Source organism: Anomalospiza imberbis, chromosome 4 (genome assembly GCF_031753505.1).
Source record: "Anomalospiza imberbis isolate Cuckoo-Finch-1a 21T00152 chromosome 4, ASM3175350v1, whole genome shotgun sequence".
Classification (NCBI taxonomy): domain Eukaryota; kingdom Metazoa; phylum Chordata; class Aves; order Passeriformes; family Viduidae; genus Anomalospiza; species Anomalospiza imberbis.
The window spans coordinates 39,182,562-39,198,853 of record NC_089684.1 but is presented as its reverse complement, the minus strand read 5'-3'; the positions used below and the strand labels follow the sequence as shown (position 1 = coordinate 39,198,853).

The 16,292-nt window shown below is 39.6% G+C and overlaps 1 protein-coding gene across 5 annotated transcripts in view; it reads left to right on the top strand.

The window, feature by feature from the left end:
• Positions 1–16,292, top strand: part of AFG2A (AFG2 AAA ATPase homolog A) — a 162,931-nt gene that overhangs the window by 39,504 nt on the left and 107,135 nt on the right. For 4 of the 5 annotated variants that reach the window (XR_010998324.1, XM_068187932.1, XM_068187935.1 and 1 more), the window contains one exon: positions 10,945–11,071. The exons of the other annotated variant lie outside the window; for it this stretch is intronic. Coding sequence is in view for 3 of the 4 variants with exons in the window: in XM_068187932.1 (XP_068044033.1) it covers positions 10,945–11,071 (127 nt within the window). In the remaining variant the exon portion in view is untranslated. The remainder of the gene's footprint in view (positions 1–10,944; positions 11,072–16,292) is intronic. 5 annotated transcript variants of the gene reach the window in all.

The following is a 16,292-nucleotide window of genomic DNA, read 5'->3' as shown; positions in this document are numbered from 1 at the left end:
CTTACTGTTGAAAATGCAAAATTTGATTGAAGATGTTTTCCTCAGAGTCCTTCTCATGTGCAATGTATGCAGCTGTGAAATTTGTGAGCTTCCTAGAAGTGCTATGCACTGAAGCAACAGAGAAATTGCAAAATTGTTTGCTTGAATCAAGCCAGCAGAGGGGAAAAAATATCATCCCCCGCTGAAATTGTTAATGTGTTTAGTTTCCAGAACAAGCACTTGATCAAGATCAAACCTCTTGGAAGGTTAAGCCATAATACATTTTAAACTGTCTTTTTAAACAGTGCCCTGGAGGTGGTGAGTTTGTTTGTTTGTTTGTGTTTGCTTTTTTAGGGAGTAAACAACCTGGTTTTATCTTACCTGGGTCTGTCTGTGGGAGGTAGTAGGCCTGGCGCAGCTTGCTGAAGAATGTGGTGTGACCTGCTGCAGTTGTGTTGTGCTGGAGACATCTGGTTTTGGAGCTTTAAAAAGTACAGGGTGGGACACACAAATATTTCATTGTCAAATCTGAACCAGATGGGAGGTAAAATATGTAGCAGAGTTCTCATAAAATTCATCTGAAATTAAATGGTGTAGGAAACCAGACAAGGCACTTATTAGCAATGGCCTTTTTTTACAGGCTGACTTTGCACAGTAGGAATTTGCAAATGCACTAGAGATGCTAATGATTTGTGGCCTCTGGAGATCCATTTCCTGTACTATTACTGACTGTGCTGAAGTTTTCAAGGAAACACCTGTTTATATTGTCTCCCCATTCCCTCTGTTGGCTGAATTAGTTTTCTGCCTTGGCAGTGAAGAACACTCTGTGATACAGCTTTGTGAGAGTTTAAAATCCTCTTGGTTTAAATCCTTGATAGGATGCTGAGGGATTTGTGTAGGATGTGCCACATTCCATATCTCCTAGGTAGGCAGCATCTCCTGATCCTACCAGGGCATGTCCAGAAATCCAGAGAATCTGAAAATGTTAAGCTGTGGGACTAATTTTACGTGTAATTCTGATCAGAAATACAGATGTGAAATAACCTCGAGTAAATCACTTAAAGCTTTTGTTCTTCAAAGCAGCCTGCCAAGTATTCATTAACCCATTATTTAGATTTGACTAAAGCTTTTGTGGTTGTTTTGCTCCCAACCTTCTGTAGAGATCACTAAACAATCCCTTCTCAGCAGCAGGGGTATATGAACTAATAGATTTTGTAATTAAATGAGTGTAGAGGTAGTCAAAGAAAGCTAAGGAATTTTCTTGTTTGGGCCATTCGTAATAACGTCTCCTTTGCATCAGGTAGTGGATTCTGTCACTGCACAAGCCATTGTGCAAACACTGTGTCTGCACTCAGTTATGCCACAGTCTTTTATTTATTACACATTCCCAAGCCATAATTCATTCCATAATTGTGCTACATCTAACATGCTACCTAATGTAACTGTCTTGTGTAGCAGTTTTGTTTTACAAAATCTATTTGTGTATGTTTATTAGTTAGAGCTAACAATACTTGAAGTCAGCAAAAATTATAGTAATTGACATTGTTCATTGTCAGAATGTTTTATTTGGAAAAGATTATTTCTTACCCAGCCTGCTTAGAAGTTCGATATGTTTTATCGATATGAACTAAGCTCCTGGATTTTTTTCTTGCCTGTCCACACCCTTCCTATTTTGCATGTAGTCGACACACTGATACATATTAATCAAGGAATTAAGAATGTGGACTGGATACATACCAGTTTTAAAGGCAGTTTATGAAAATATAATCCTGCAGCTCTGAAGAAAAATAGTTCCATGTAAGGAGCAATTGAGATAAAAATCTGTTTATCCTTGATGAAAGAAGTCAAGAGGGTGATTCTGAATGGTCTTGAGTTTCCAGTGTGGTAGTCAAGACATAAAGATACTTTGAGCTGTGTTTGCTTCTGCATTTTGTTCTGTTACTCTGAGCTTCTAATGCTCATGGAGGATTTTTCAATTTCTTTCTGATTTATGTTGAGATGTTAGAGTAAGTTTAAAGAGAACTGAAAATGAAAAATTAGTGGCTCAGTGGCCTGACTGTAGAAAAAAAGGGAGGCATTCACCATGACTGTTTCTAAAGAAAAAATTATAAACCTGCAGCAGAAAAGATGGTAGAAAGTTAGAGGTGTCACAGTGAGGTCTGAAGAGGAGAAATTGAGAAAGGAAAAACTTCTGCAGTCGTCATGCATCAGGAGAGCTGAACCATGAGATGGACGGAGCCTTTTTCTCTGCTTTGTGGTTCTAATTAACATTTGCTTATGCAAGAAGATTATGACTTTTTCTTTTCTTTCCCCATACTTTTGAAAGATGCTATTATGACTTTTTGTAGGACAGATTGTACTGAAGCAGGACTGGTCCAGATAGAGCAGTGTGTGAGCAGCAAAGTTTGCCTTGAAGTAATCCCGTGCCTGCACAAAGCTTGGGAGACTTTACAAATTACACAGCTGCTGAGAGTTATGGGTATTTGTTACCCTCAGTATCCTGACCATGTAAAACCTAATTCTTCTGGCCATTAGGGGTTGCCAAGAGGGAAATGGCTTGGTAATTAGACTTGAAAGTGATGAATGAACGTGGGTCTGTGTAAATGCAGTGCAGACAGTCTGTTTGCTGAACTTCAGAAATCGCCATGCTTTGGAAATGGGACATTGTTTATATAAGTAGGATTTTTAGGATTTTTTAGCAAGAGACATCCTTTTCTTGTTTTTCAAAAGCAAAACGTTTCCCCTTTAACTGCAAGTCTCTGTAATGTAGGATGGGAAATGCTGCAGACTGCTGTAAAGGCACTGATAAATTCTATTTTCCATGGGGAAGGGAAAAAAAAAGATAAGGGACAAAATCAGTACCTTGCCTTTGACTTGTGGAGGCCAAAAGTTGGTAGATGAATATTGCTAACCTTGTCAGAGTGAGGATAGAAGTGACAAAGTGAAGGGACTTTGGTACCAATCCCCTGAAACCACAGCATGATGATGCTTTTTTTGGGAAAATATATTATCCTGTATGAGGGGGGGAGGATAGATAGAGTCCTAAGACACAATTTAAAATAGTCAGAGCCACTAAACACATGTGAAAACACACTGTTTTCATTTTAGGTGTTAAAATCTTTGCAGTCTCAAGTTCTGAGGCTCTCGGGCTTTTAGAAGAACCTGTGAGGAACAGCAGCTTCTCTCCTGTAATGTACCACCTCTGCCTTGAACAGGGATAGTGATAAATCTTCTCTTTTTAAATCAAGATGTCCTTCTGGGGTATTTTATCTCATATTTATTTATCCTCTACACTTGAACTTGTCATTGTATTTTAGTGCCTGTGCAAATTCCCTGGTGCAATGGGCAGTGTCTGTCATTGAAGGAGGTCAGTGTGTTGCATCCAGTAATGAAATCCACGGGCTGAATTCTGTGGGGATGCAGCAAAAGAGAGTGGTTCTTGGCAGAAATCTGCCTTGCACAGGGTAAATTTGCAGTACTGAAGCTGGAGGAAGTATTGTCACCCTAATATTTCTCATGCAAAGACAGAAGAACGTGAACAAATTATACCTGGAAGATAGGGAGTTTCCCCCTACCATGATTGTTATGAGTGACCCAATTCTTGTTCAGCTCAAAGAACTTTGTGTTTCTGGCCTCTATTGGCACTGGCGTGCCTGAACTGGGTGACGTCAGCTGATTCCCTCCAATATCTGAGCTATGTTTGCACATGATGGAGAATTAAGGCATTCAAAACTTTTGTGACTGCTGTATGAATTCTTTAAAGTTTTGGAATTTGGTGTCCAAACGAATATTGTCTGGGGGAAAACGCTGCATGCCTAGTGCCAGCTTTTTAGTTTAGGCCTGGCAAGGAGGGGTGAAAGAGGAAAATTTTGAAACTGTTTTATTGTACAGAAAAGCTTGTAATTGTTTTCAGAAGACCAATTCTAACAAATAGCATTACTCATAGTTCATGTGTGTATACAGCAAATGTCTGCAGTCCCTTTAATTTTAAAGTAATCTTGTTAGTGCTTTTGGCTATCAAGAATCCTTTATCACAACATGGTTTTGAATCTGTGTTTCTTTCTTTTTGTTTACAAACCCCAATAATTTGTAACTTCCTGGCCTACATTATAATTCGGATATTTGAAGTCAATAGAGACTTGCATTAACATCAGTGAAAGCAGGACTGGATCCATAAGCCCTTTTCTTGAAGTCATAATTTTAATGATATGCAGGAGGAACATAATTGTAACTAAAATTTATGAACAGTAAACCTATTATACATAAATATTGTTGTAATGAAATGAAATCCAGTCTAGTTAGTTACTTCTAGGTCTAAAATACTTACAGCTTAAACTGTGCTTGCTTGCCTAGTAGACATGATTGATTACAAATTTAAACTTGATTAACTTCCAGGAATGCACAGATGAGAAATGCTGAGAAAAATGAAATTAAAGGAAGTGGGAAATTTACTGTGCATCAGATGTGTGCTTGGTTTGGGGTTGTTTTTTTATTTTGTTTCATTGCTTTTTTTTAAGGTAACATCAATGTTAGCAGAATAGATCTCATGATGTTAGCACCCCTCCTGGGTCAGCCAGGCAGTGCCAGGGCAAGCTGCAAGTGTGGGCTAATGCCAGTCTTTCATGGATGTGCATCTGGAATTATCTGCAAGCAATGAAAATGGGTGATGGATCACCACCTAGGCACTCAAGCATTTGGATATGTGCTTGGGGAAAGCCCTCTGGAAGAAAGCCTGTTGATTCCAAACCTGTCTCAAGCTGGCTTCTTTCCCCCTTTTCTCTCCTTTCACTGTGTTTAATTTTTCTGGGCCTACTTCATTAACTTTTGGAAGCTGCAATAATGAGAAATTTAGGTGAGTGGAAGAGGCTGCTTACAGAACCGTGAAGGATAATTAGGATGTGTCTGCAGCTGCCTGCAGGCCATTTCTTTCAAAGTCACCTGCTGACAGCTGAGCACTGTTTCCTATTTCCACAAAGCTCATCATCTTTTTAGGAAAGCTTGCTTGCAAGATGGAGACCACTCAAGGAGTACTTGGAGTTCTTTTATTTTTCTGTGCTCTTCTAATGCCTTGCAAAGCAAATTACATGAACTGCATTTAATCGGTGAATTGACAGTTGGCAAAACATCATTTTAGCATACAGGTGACCATGAAGATAAATATTCTACCCAGACTGAATTTCCCAGACTTTGCCTCGGTTTCCTCTGGATGTCTTCCTTCTGTGGTATTTGAATTTTGTGCTTGAGAAGACAGGGAAGATAGGAAACAATACAGTGGGTGGTAGTTGACACATGTGTGTACAGGATCCAACAGCATCTAGTTGTAATGTGCTGGTGGAGGGAAGGGTTTAGGATCATCTTCTTGCAGGGTTTTCCTGATTACACAAGCAGGAAAATTCCCTCCCATGGGGAATGTTTCTTGTCTGAGTACTGAAGGGGCTTGTGTACTAGAGTGGTGGTTTTTTGGTTTTGGTTTTTTTTTTGTTTGTTTTTGTTTTTTTTTTTTCCAATGAATAGTGAAGTCTTAAGTGATACTGTAAAAAAATTTGCATGCTGTATGTTATTCTTAGGCTTTTTAACAATATCCAAGCCTGTAGAATCTGTAGTGGTCTGAATAATGATCAATGAAGTTGTACCATTCACATGATATAACATTCACAGAAGTAAATTTGGCCCAGTGTTTTAATATGGGACAAGCCTGCTTTTCTTGACTGGCATGGCAGTGTCCATTCTGCTGGACAAAATGCCCCAGTGATAGAAGTTTTACACAAAATTTGATCTCCAGAGCCATCCTGCAGTTATTGTCTTTCTGGTAATGCTATTGGAGTAGATATTTTTTTATTTTTCAAATGCTGTGGAAAACCTTAACCTGCCAAAGGCGTGTTTCACCCGAGTTCGTGAGGGAGAGGGAGAGCAATAAAAGAGTGTGACAGTTAGTTACGATCGCGGCAGCCGGATGGAAAAGCTGGGCTTGGCAGGTGCTCCTTGCTGACAGGTTCCCCCTGCACAGCCCCCACACAAATGTCAGGCTCAATAAAAATCCTTCAGGCTGTGCGAGCAAGGCGGCTCTCACGTGGGAGTCTGCTGGCAAGACGCTTCTGTATTTCAGAAACCTTTTACCTCTGTAGTTCATGGAGAGGTGGAGAGTCCTGCCAGCAGGGTCTATTTCAACATGTTAAAATTTTTTTGATACCGAGCATTTTGTCATGTCAATGAGTTTTACATTTGTATTGATGTAAAATGATTTCCAGAGGTTTCAGTGAAAGGGTTATTTCAGATGATACCACATCCACAAGTATTTTTAAAACCTATAAATTTTGATTATGATTGGGATTCTTTTGTCTGGGGGGAAAAAATAATAAAGCCAGTTTTTATCCATGTGTAAGTCTTGCCTGATAGGATGTTTTGGAAGAGAGGGTGGGCTGGACTCCCTTGTCACAAAACCTGCATTATAGATTTCAGCTATATGGGGATTAATCCATCTGCAGTATTTTATTTTGGATACATCTCCTGAGGTCTGCCTCTGACCTCACAGTTCTGCCTGAGGTAGGGTCAGCTGTGCAGGAGAGGGGTCCTCCCAGACTTCCTCCTGCTTTTGCAGCCTCACAGTTGCTGTGATGTTAACAGCTCTCAAAATGTTACTGTGTGAAGATTTCCTGCATTTCCACGTGTACAGTTTAGCAGTGTAATGAAATTAAGGTCCTGATTCTGAAGCCAAGGTGTTCCGACAGGCTTCAGTGCCATTGAAGTCAATGGTGGGATGGAGAGTTACTGGTTCTCCTTTATGAGATTTAAGTGGTGCTGGAGACTTAAATACATTTTTCAGTAAAAATGACATCTGGTACTGGAAAGCCAGTGAAATGAGTATTTTTTCAGAAGTGCTGTAGATGGTCAGATGATGCAAATGTATGTTTGCTTTAGCGCGCAGTGGTGATGCCTTACCAAATTTCATCGTGGGGTGAAACCGCAGTGACTGCATTCTCAGACTGTTTTTAGTTTTCAAATATTAAAAAATCTGTTAGAAAAAGGGTGGGGGGAGGAAAGGAAATTAAATAAGTAAAAATGTACAAAACAAGAAGTTGCTGTCAAAAAAATGCCTATAGCAGGAAGAGTAACAGATTTAAATGTGATTTCATACATCTGGTTATGTCTGGAAACAAAATCTTCTTGGCTTGAAGATCTGTATAAGCTAGTGAACTGTATGTACGCCTTGGTGCAGTGATAGGATCGGGCTGTGGTTGCTTTTATATCCCCTGGAAGAAGTATGAGAGCAGTTTAAGGTGTCCAGGGGGAAATTTTAGTGCCCACTGATACCTGAATCCAGCTGGCTTGAATGGTCACTGGATATAGCTAGAGGAGATAGAAATAAAAGCTGTGGAGAGCCCTGAGCCCTCTTCTGCTATATTGATTTTGGAGTTGGTGCTCCTGATCTCAGGTCCATCAGAAAGGCAGAATTAATTCAGATTAATTGTGAGCCTTTGGTAAACTGTAGAATACATGGTTTATTCTGCCAAAATGTGTATTGGGAATGCCTTTAGCCAAAGTAATATACCAAGAACAGGTTTGTCTTTCATATTCAGTGTGGATAGTCTTGCCTGACAGGCTTCAGGAATCTTCTCTGGTGGTCAAGCTGAGTGCCTGTGCAGGAATGCACATGTGCTTTGTCTGAGACTGGTGGGACACTTGTAGGATTAGCTGGAATATCTCATAGAGGAGGATTTCTGTCACTAACTGATGTAATGACCTTCTCTACCTTTAAAAACTTTGTTGAGGATTGTAAATAAAGTGGGGTTGGCAAAAAATTAAAACAACACATAGCCTAATGTATTTCATTAGGGCAGCACCAGCAGTTGCCTGAACTTCTTAGGCAGGCTTCTCTTTACTCACACATTTTTTATTTCAAAGGTATTTCTGGTTGGAGCACGGCTCCTGGTGCACACAGCCGTGCACACACATGGCCCTGCGTGGATTATGTGAGGGGCTTAGCTCTGGCTGCCTGGATTTGCAGGCAGCGTGTTGACAGGAAATTAGTTTGTACCAGGACGTGCCTTTGGAGGACCATTTCCAGGCAGTTGTGAGGATAACATCAATGTGTGGAGGTCAGGTGGAGGTTGGGGGGGAGGCCAAGTCAGCCCCTTGGCTGGAAGATGGTTTTAGCAGTGCCTTCGTGGGACTGGAGGGTTAATTGTGGTTTGTTTCTCTGGCTGCTGTTTGCGTCAAAACTCCAGGCAGCCTTAATGAACGTTGCCCATGTTAATTTGGAAGCCTTGCTGGGAAACCATGGGAAAATGGAAAATCGCATCCTTGCATGTCACCCCTGGAATTAACGGCTCGGGCAGCACCGGAGTTCTTGGAGCACACTGTGGCTCTGAGACAGCTCCCAGCAGCTGGGGAAGAGATCTCTCCCTGTGCCTGCCTGGGATTTTTATAGGGTGTTCTGTTCAGCCAAAAGCTAATTTCTTGTGGGCTGTGCTAAAATGGTGCAGCATGTGATAGCTTAGTGAACTATGTAAATAAAAGCACTGTCATTAGAAATCTGTGGTGCCATAGGTTCCAGGCACTTATTCACTTGATACTGGTTTTGTTACTGATATTTTTTGCATGCATGGACTTGAAATGGTTTACTTCACTTTTAAGAGATAATATTAAAGCCCCTAATAATGTCCTAGAAGCCCTGCTATTGTTTGAGCTGTATTATACCATGAGTGATTGCCTAACTGGAGTTTTCTGATGATGCCCTAATTGCATGGAAGTCTTTGCAATGTGCATTTCCCTGTGGGGATTTTCCTTAGAATAAACACTTCTTTAATGTGTTGTGGGTTTTGGTTTGGTGTTTGTGGGGTTTTTTTGTTTTGGTTTTTTTTGTTTGTTTGTTTTTTTGTTTTGTTTTGGTTTGGGTTTTTTTTGGGGGGGGTAGTTGGGTTTTTCTTGTTTAGTTTTTTTTTTTTCAGTTGAAAGCTTGTAAGAGAAATGTTTATATTGGGGAAAGATGTAATATCCGTTCTAGCTGCCTCTCTCTAAAACAATATATTTTTTTTTTTACGGAAGCAAAAGTTTAGCATCTCCTCCAAAGTCTTCTAGCTTCAGATCATCTCATATAATGTTAACATTTTTGTCCCAGCTTTACAATTACTTTTTTCTTTCTTAACATTTTCTTTTGCTCAGTCTATTAGGTATAAATTGGAGTCAAATTGAAAACCATGCAAGATGGGAGGCCTGGATCCCTACTGAGACTAGCTAATGTTACAAAGTTGATTTTAATTTCCTTTAAGCTGTGTGTCTTTCCAAAAGCATTTGCTATCCATGTCCAACACCTGAAGTGTTTTATCACACTCAGCCCTCTATAAGTCAGTGGGACTCTGACCCATAGGTACAATAGAAATGCTCAAATATGGCTTGGGAATTTCCAGTGTGGCTGCAGAAACTCCAGAATCTGACAACCAGGTAACCCAAGTCCCTTCTCTAATATTTCTTAGCAACCGAAATATTTTACTCTCTTTGCCAACATTTATTATAGCTCCTTTAAGATGTTTTCCAGACTGGGTGTGATAAGTTCACTGTTTTGCTCTGGAAAACTGTAGAACTGGTTGTAGGATAGGAAAGTTAGGGGATTTATTTGGAGCTGTACAACAGTAATGGAGCCGTTACTGTTGCTTTGGCTCTGGGACATCACTGTGGCTGCAGGAAGGCTACTGGTGGGTGGGAGTACTGCAGCAATATGTGTATAATAACTGTACAGCTGTATTTGTGCACTCTGTCTGATGGAAATAATTGGAGCACTTACATTTTAGTTTATTTAATATTTTTACTTTTGGAAAATGAAAACATGATTGTATGGCACTTCTGTGTGTGTAGGTGCCTGTTTATCTGTATAAACATTAAAGAGAACTTCTGAAATAGGACTTTCAAAAAATTTGATATTAAAAAATTATCTTAATCCTGTATAGATCTAGTCTTGTTTTAAATATCAGACTTCTTTTTGCTTCTTAGTTTATAGGGATCCAGAAGAACTGGAGAGATTAAATTTTTCAAATTGAATTGAGAAGAGCCTATTTAGGGGTAGAGAAGTGAAACCTTCCCCTGTGCAGCAGAGGAGGGAATAGCCCTGGAAGAGCAGTCCCTTTAGGGAAAGATGATGGGGGTGTGTGCCTGCCATCCACTGGGGAAGGTTGTGAGGAAAACAGTGAGGTTTTGGTGTGTGCCAAGAGCAGGATTCCCAGTTTCTGGCAAAGGAGCATAAAACTCACATTTTTGTTACATTCTCCAGGTGCTGTCCCTAGCCTGCTTCCGTTTCCCTGCCCCTTCTCAGCAGAGGGAATACTTTATGCTTGTCTGCTTAGGTTTTTCACATACTGGTGATTTCAAAACTGGAGTTTTCAGTTTTTTTAGTGTTGGGTTTTTTCCCTGGTATCTGGAAAACAAACTGAGTTAAAAGACTGACAATGCAATTGTGAGGCAGTTGGTCAACACTCAGTTTATTATTATGTGATGGAGAGAATATAAAAATGTAGAGCAACTCTGCAAAACACATAACTGCCTGATTTTTTTATACTGCATAGGGTGGTGTAAGCTGTCACTTGGATGGTGCCAAAAATGAAGGTTTGTCTGACTAGTGAAGAAGCTGCGTGAATTCAGTTTTCTTAAAAATGTTTATTCCAGATACCCACATTGTACTAAGTTCTTTACAACCTCCATAGCAGGGCAATAAATAAAAAAAACAAAAACCCAAATCTCAGTTGCTGTGCTGCATACCAAGAAAACTTATGGAACTCAAATTCTCTGAGTTGGTTTTACTCACTTCATATCACTGATGCTGTTTCAGAGGTTGAAGGTGAAAATAAATATTATGAAAAAATTAAGGCAAACAGGTGCATCCCTGTGAATTGGAAAGAATAGTGTATCTTTTCTTTTCTCCTATTTCTAGGAAGGCAAAGATAATGCTGTGACTTTTTTTTTTCTGTGAATCAGCTCTTCAGGTGCTGGGAATGTAGCAGACCGTGTCTTGGCTCAGTTGCTGACGGAAATGGATGGAATAGAACAGCTGAAGGATGTGACAATTCTGGCAGCTACGAACAGACCGGATATGATAGACAAGGTACAAATAGATGCACTGTCTATATCCTGTTTCTCTTGAAAAGACCAGATTTTGCTATAATTCCATCCTCTTTTACTCTGTAAGCTGTTGTCTGATCAACTTAATGATGAGGAGCAGAAGTTAGGAAATGAAAACAAGGCAGAGGAATAGTTCATGTCCCTCACTTCTTTTCCCCTCTCTAAAGAATTTTTAACAGAAAAAAATGTTTAATGGTAGCCTTAAATATCTATTTCCTAGAAGTTTTCCCTAAGCCAAGCTCATTGAACTAGTGCAGCAACATTTCTGTTAAACTGCTGCTGTGGTTTTTGCTTCTGTTGTGTTTGTTTATGCAGGAGTTTGTTGGTTTCATTAGTTTCTTCCTTTCAAGGATTAAGTGTCTCAGCAATTCAGTTACCAACTGTAAACAGGAAAATTTCTCCTCAAATCCCACAGCAGCTCTGCTGGTGTGACAAGAACTTTTCAAGTTCGTAAAATCTGGAGTGTTGTAACACTTACTGCAGAAAATGTCCAAGCACCAACCCAACCCATCAGCCCTCTAGGAAAACCACTTTAAAACAGTTTACCACTGCGATGTCTTCTCACAGCTAAGTGCAGTAGATGGATCAGTCTGAAGTGATTTCCTTTAAGATATGATTTGTAGTGTTGGTGAGATTCTTCATTCCACAGCTTTTTGCCTTCACAACATTATTGAATTTGATGGCGTGTTAATTCATAAAGTTTTTATTATCTTTTTAGAGTTTAAGTTTCTTAAATAATTCTCACATTCTAAGCTGTTTTTGGAATAGTGTTTTCTGTTTTTCTTGGAGCATTCAGGCGTAAAATATTTATGAAATGTGTATGTTTAAGGTATGGTTTTTATGCACATGAAGTCTTGAGAAAAAAACTTTCATTTTGGCTCCAGAATACTGCCTCTTCCCTTTTGCACTGAAGTAAGCCACACAGCTGATGGAGACCTGACAAAGGCTTCCTCAGAGCTTACTTGTGCATTTATCTCTGAGCCTGCCATGTCAAAGCAGAGCTAGCAAAGAATTTTCAGTAAAAGGTAATAAAACTCATCAGTGAAAAGTGTGCTTGTGCAATATTGAAACTTTCAAGATTTCACTTTCGTAAAATTAATTTGTGTAGGCACACAGTTTGTGGTAACTGGGAGTAGGTCTGCAGCAGAGCCTCATCCCCAGTGGGCACAGCTGTGAGAAGCAGGTGAGCAGCATTGACAGCAATGAGCCATGGAGTGCCCAGGTGCACTGACCAACCTCCAAAGGGAACAGAGGGCACACAGGTGCAATGCATCACATCAGGGTATAAAAGGCTGGGCTGAAGGACAAGAAGGGCAGATGCTTGCAGCCTTCTGGAGTTGTGTTATTCTGTGTGGGTTGAAGCCTTCTGATACTGTATGGTGACACTCTGTGTGTTGTGGCCGTCTCAACCGAGATGTATGCTGAGACAGGTTTGGAGATTTTTTGGTAACTGTTTTTTGGGGTAAGACTAAGCTGAATTTGAATACATTCTGATTGTTAAACAACAGGGAAATTTCCTTTGGTATCAGTTCAACGTTCCACTGTGTTGTCTCCATCACCACCTGGAAACTGAGTTCTATGTCATTCTCCCTTTTGCTGGTTTTCTCCTGGGCACACAGTGAACACTGGTTTCTCATATATTAGGTTTTATTTGAAATACTGACAATATTAGAGTAGAGCTACCATGAGTTAGGGGTGCCACCTTGCAGCACAGAGGACTTTAGGATAGAACCTAAGTTACTATGTATTGTATCTACATCACTCCAGATGCAAATCCAGACCTCTTAGCCTGGGAATGAAAGTTTTCATTTTGATATGATGCAAAAAAGATAATGTCTTCTGTACCTATGAATTTTAGGGGAATAGTGAGCTTTTAAGAATGAACAACACAGTTTTGTTATCAAGACCATACAGGCCATCATCTTCTCTTGGGTCCTTGCAATATTTGCAGTGTATGAGTTGTACTTTTTCCCTTCCCTGGAAGAAAGAAGATGATACCAGAAGGCTTTTGTACTTCACTAATGTGAAATCTTTCAGTAGGGCTTTTTGTTTACTCTGTAATTGGTGATCCCTTTGAGAAGGTAAGAATTTGTTAAATTAATATTTTATATGGAAATAATTATGTATGACAATAAGTGAGTGTCCTGTTTTCATAGGTAGGTATGGTGACTATACAGTCATTTTTGAAGGTATGACTTTTACATATAAAAGTGCAATGCAGTTTCTGTTCTCTACTTTCAAGGCCTAGGAAAATGTCTGCAATACTTTTTTGTGATTATTCTTCAGTTTTCAAATCAAGAAATGCTTGAGGAATGTGTGTTTTCTAAGGTTTCTATGCCTGCAAAATTGGTAACAATCCATCCAGCATTTTAATTTATGTGGCTCCTGCTTAACTGACAATGATGTGATGATTAATCTCTTGTAATTTGCAAACAGCACGTGGGGATATCAAATGTAAGAGTATTCCCCAGAGTCTAGTGCAGACTTTATCATCCCTGCAAACACTACAGTACGTTGCTTTTGGAGAGTGAATAGATTTGAGTCAGACTTTATACAAAGTTATGCGTAATGGGAAACTTGTTTGGACTTGTCACAGATGCCTATTAAAGACATACTTCTTTAAGATGTCATGACTGTATTGAAATATTATTGCATCTTAAAAGTTGTGTCTTGTGTTTTTGTCTTAGCTACTTTGCATCTATTCATGCGATGCTGGGGAGACTTTGGAATAGTTTCTATTTTCTGTAAGAATGCAAACCCAGCACGTACTGTTTTCAGCCATGTATGGTACAGAAAGTGATTTCTCTTGGAAGGGAAATATTCTGGAACAAGATGTTCTGAACATTCTTTGAAAGTGATACAGAAACAAAACACTCTGAGTCAGTAATAATAGTAAAATCTTTCCTTCTTCATTCTATAAGCAGAATTGATGAGCAATAATTGGAAAAACTGCCTTTTGGTTTTGGTGACTTACCCACTCAGGAGTGATTTTTTTTCATGCCTAAAATATGTAGCAGTAACTTTATGGAGCTGCTTATGATTCAAAGCCTCTTTGTATTTTCCTATGCATCAGTTGTCCTAATGAGATATCACTCATCCCCACATAAAACTTTTTGAACCCTGTGTATAAATTGCTCAGTTTGTAGTGAAATGTTCTGTCCAGACGTACATGTGATCAAGTTTTCAGGTGTGGTGTGACAGATTTCCATGGAAAAAAAACCTATACCAACTTGTCAGGATTTGTGTGTCCTGTTTTTTCTTTTCTCAGTGGAACCCGTTTTCCTGATCTTTTAGTGCTGGGCTTACTTCTAATGTAAGAAGGATGAATTGGTATAATTACCTACCCATGCAGATATATTTTTTCGCCTCTTAAGCAGCATTTCAAACTCCATTAGCAAGGGTACATAGGGAAAAAAGAGAGATTGTCAGATCCCAGGGGACCTCGGTGAATGTTTTAGCACAGGAAGCAATATGCACGTTGCTGCATCAGATGGTTTTCCCTCCTGCTGGGTCAAATTTGAATGTCAAACACTTTAGCTGTGATGTAAAACACGAGGCAAGGCGCTGAGTGAAGGGATGGCCTGTGGTACAGGGTGACATCCTGGTGCTCCTGACAGCTTCACTTCTCCTTATCTTGGGGTGCAGAAAAGAGTATCCTCAAATATGCTATTTGCATAAGAATGACCGGAAGTGATCGGACAAATGAAGATTAATGGGAAGCTGTGCTGTCAGCATTGCCCATTGTCTCCAGATTGATGATGGTCTGGATTTTGTCTGCATTCGTGGGCTTCAGTGTAGTTGAAACTGGAAGCTGTCCTGGTACCAGAATACTGAAGAGCTGAACCTTTACAAATGCTTTGTTAGCACAGGAGGGCAGTGCTCGGCTCCCCATTTCCAACCGTCCTGCTTGTTGCTATAAAAGCATGTGTTTTGCATATTGTGCCAGTGCAGGGGATTTTTTCCTGCCTCTTTTTGCATGTTTATTTTGCTTTTAAAAAACTTCCTGCTTCCTAGCCTTCCTCCTTACTGTTTTCCTCTTCCATCACCTGCAAGTTTTGCTGCTCCTTATGTGAGCTTTGTTGACTTCATTCTATTAACTGCTGGCTTTGAATTCAGCTTATTTTGTTTGAGAGTCACGTGAATAACGCTGAGGTTTCTGTTCTGGTTGCATGAACAAAATAAAGCAGAACTGCTGCTGATATTCTTCCTAGCAACTGCCAAGCATGGGGAAAGGGAATTAAATTCCCTTCCCCCATGCTTCAGTTGGATTTGAAGGAATCTTCTGGGCAGAGAAATCAAGCAGAGGTTTATCAAATTGATCTGCCCCTCAAAATGTTGATTACTGTGTAGTTATGGGACAATCTTAATTTAAAGTGGCTTGTTTTGATGAAAATAAAAAATGCATGATAGAACCATTTTGGCAGAATCAGTAAAGAAATTATACTTTCTTGCCTGCAGCAAAAGTTAATAATCTTTCCTCTTTAAAAACATCAAAGTTCACTCTGAAGGCTCATGGAAGAAATTAAAATATTTAAGTTTGAAGTTTTACAAGTTAAAAGGGATAGGAAAGTATCTTGCACATTTATTTATTATTGTCTGGAAATGTGTATGTGCTGTTACAAAGCAGGTGATGCAGTGGCACAGTATTACTTCAGTACCACATCATATATTCTCCTGTATACATATTTGCCTGTTTGTGATTTCTGTTTTGCCCAGATACATCTCAGTAAAGGTTATTTCTGTGTTACAACTCTGACCTGGTAGAATTTCAGTTTTCCCAAGTGTTGTATAGGACTGTAGAGTCAGAAGCCACCTAATCTGTCATGTGTCTTGCAGTGGAAGGGAATGAGAAGAATAATGAAAGGGGAATAAGTCTCTTGTTGCCATTTCTCAGTAGCGCAGATTTCATCCAGATTTGGAGGACAGGGGATCCAAAACTGGGTGCTTTTTAGAAGGAAATGGTGCAGGAACATTTAACTTTCCCACCTCTTGTATTCTTGTGATGCAGTATTTTGGAATAGGAATTGAAGTATGGGAATGCAATCACCACATCTCTCCACACTGCTAAACCATTAATTACTAATTTTTTACTTTAAATGCTGAAATGCCTCTCTGCTTGTCAAAGGACACTCCTCATATTCTTGTAAAACCCTGGGATTAAAAACAGTGAGTGAGATTTTGTGGGTCTCCTTTTCAGTCAGCCA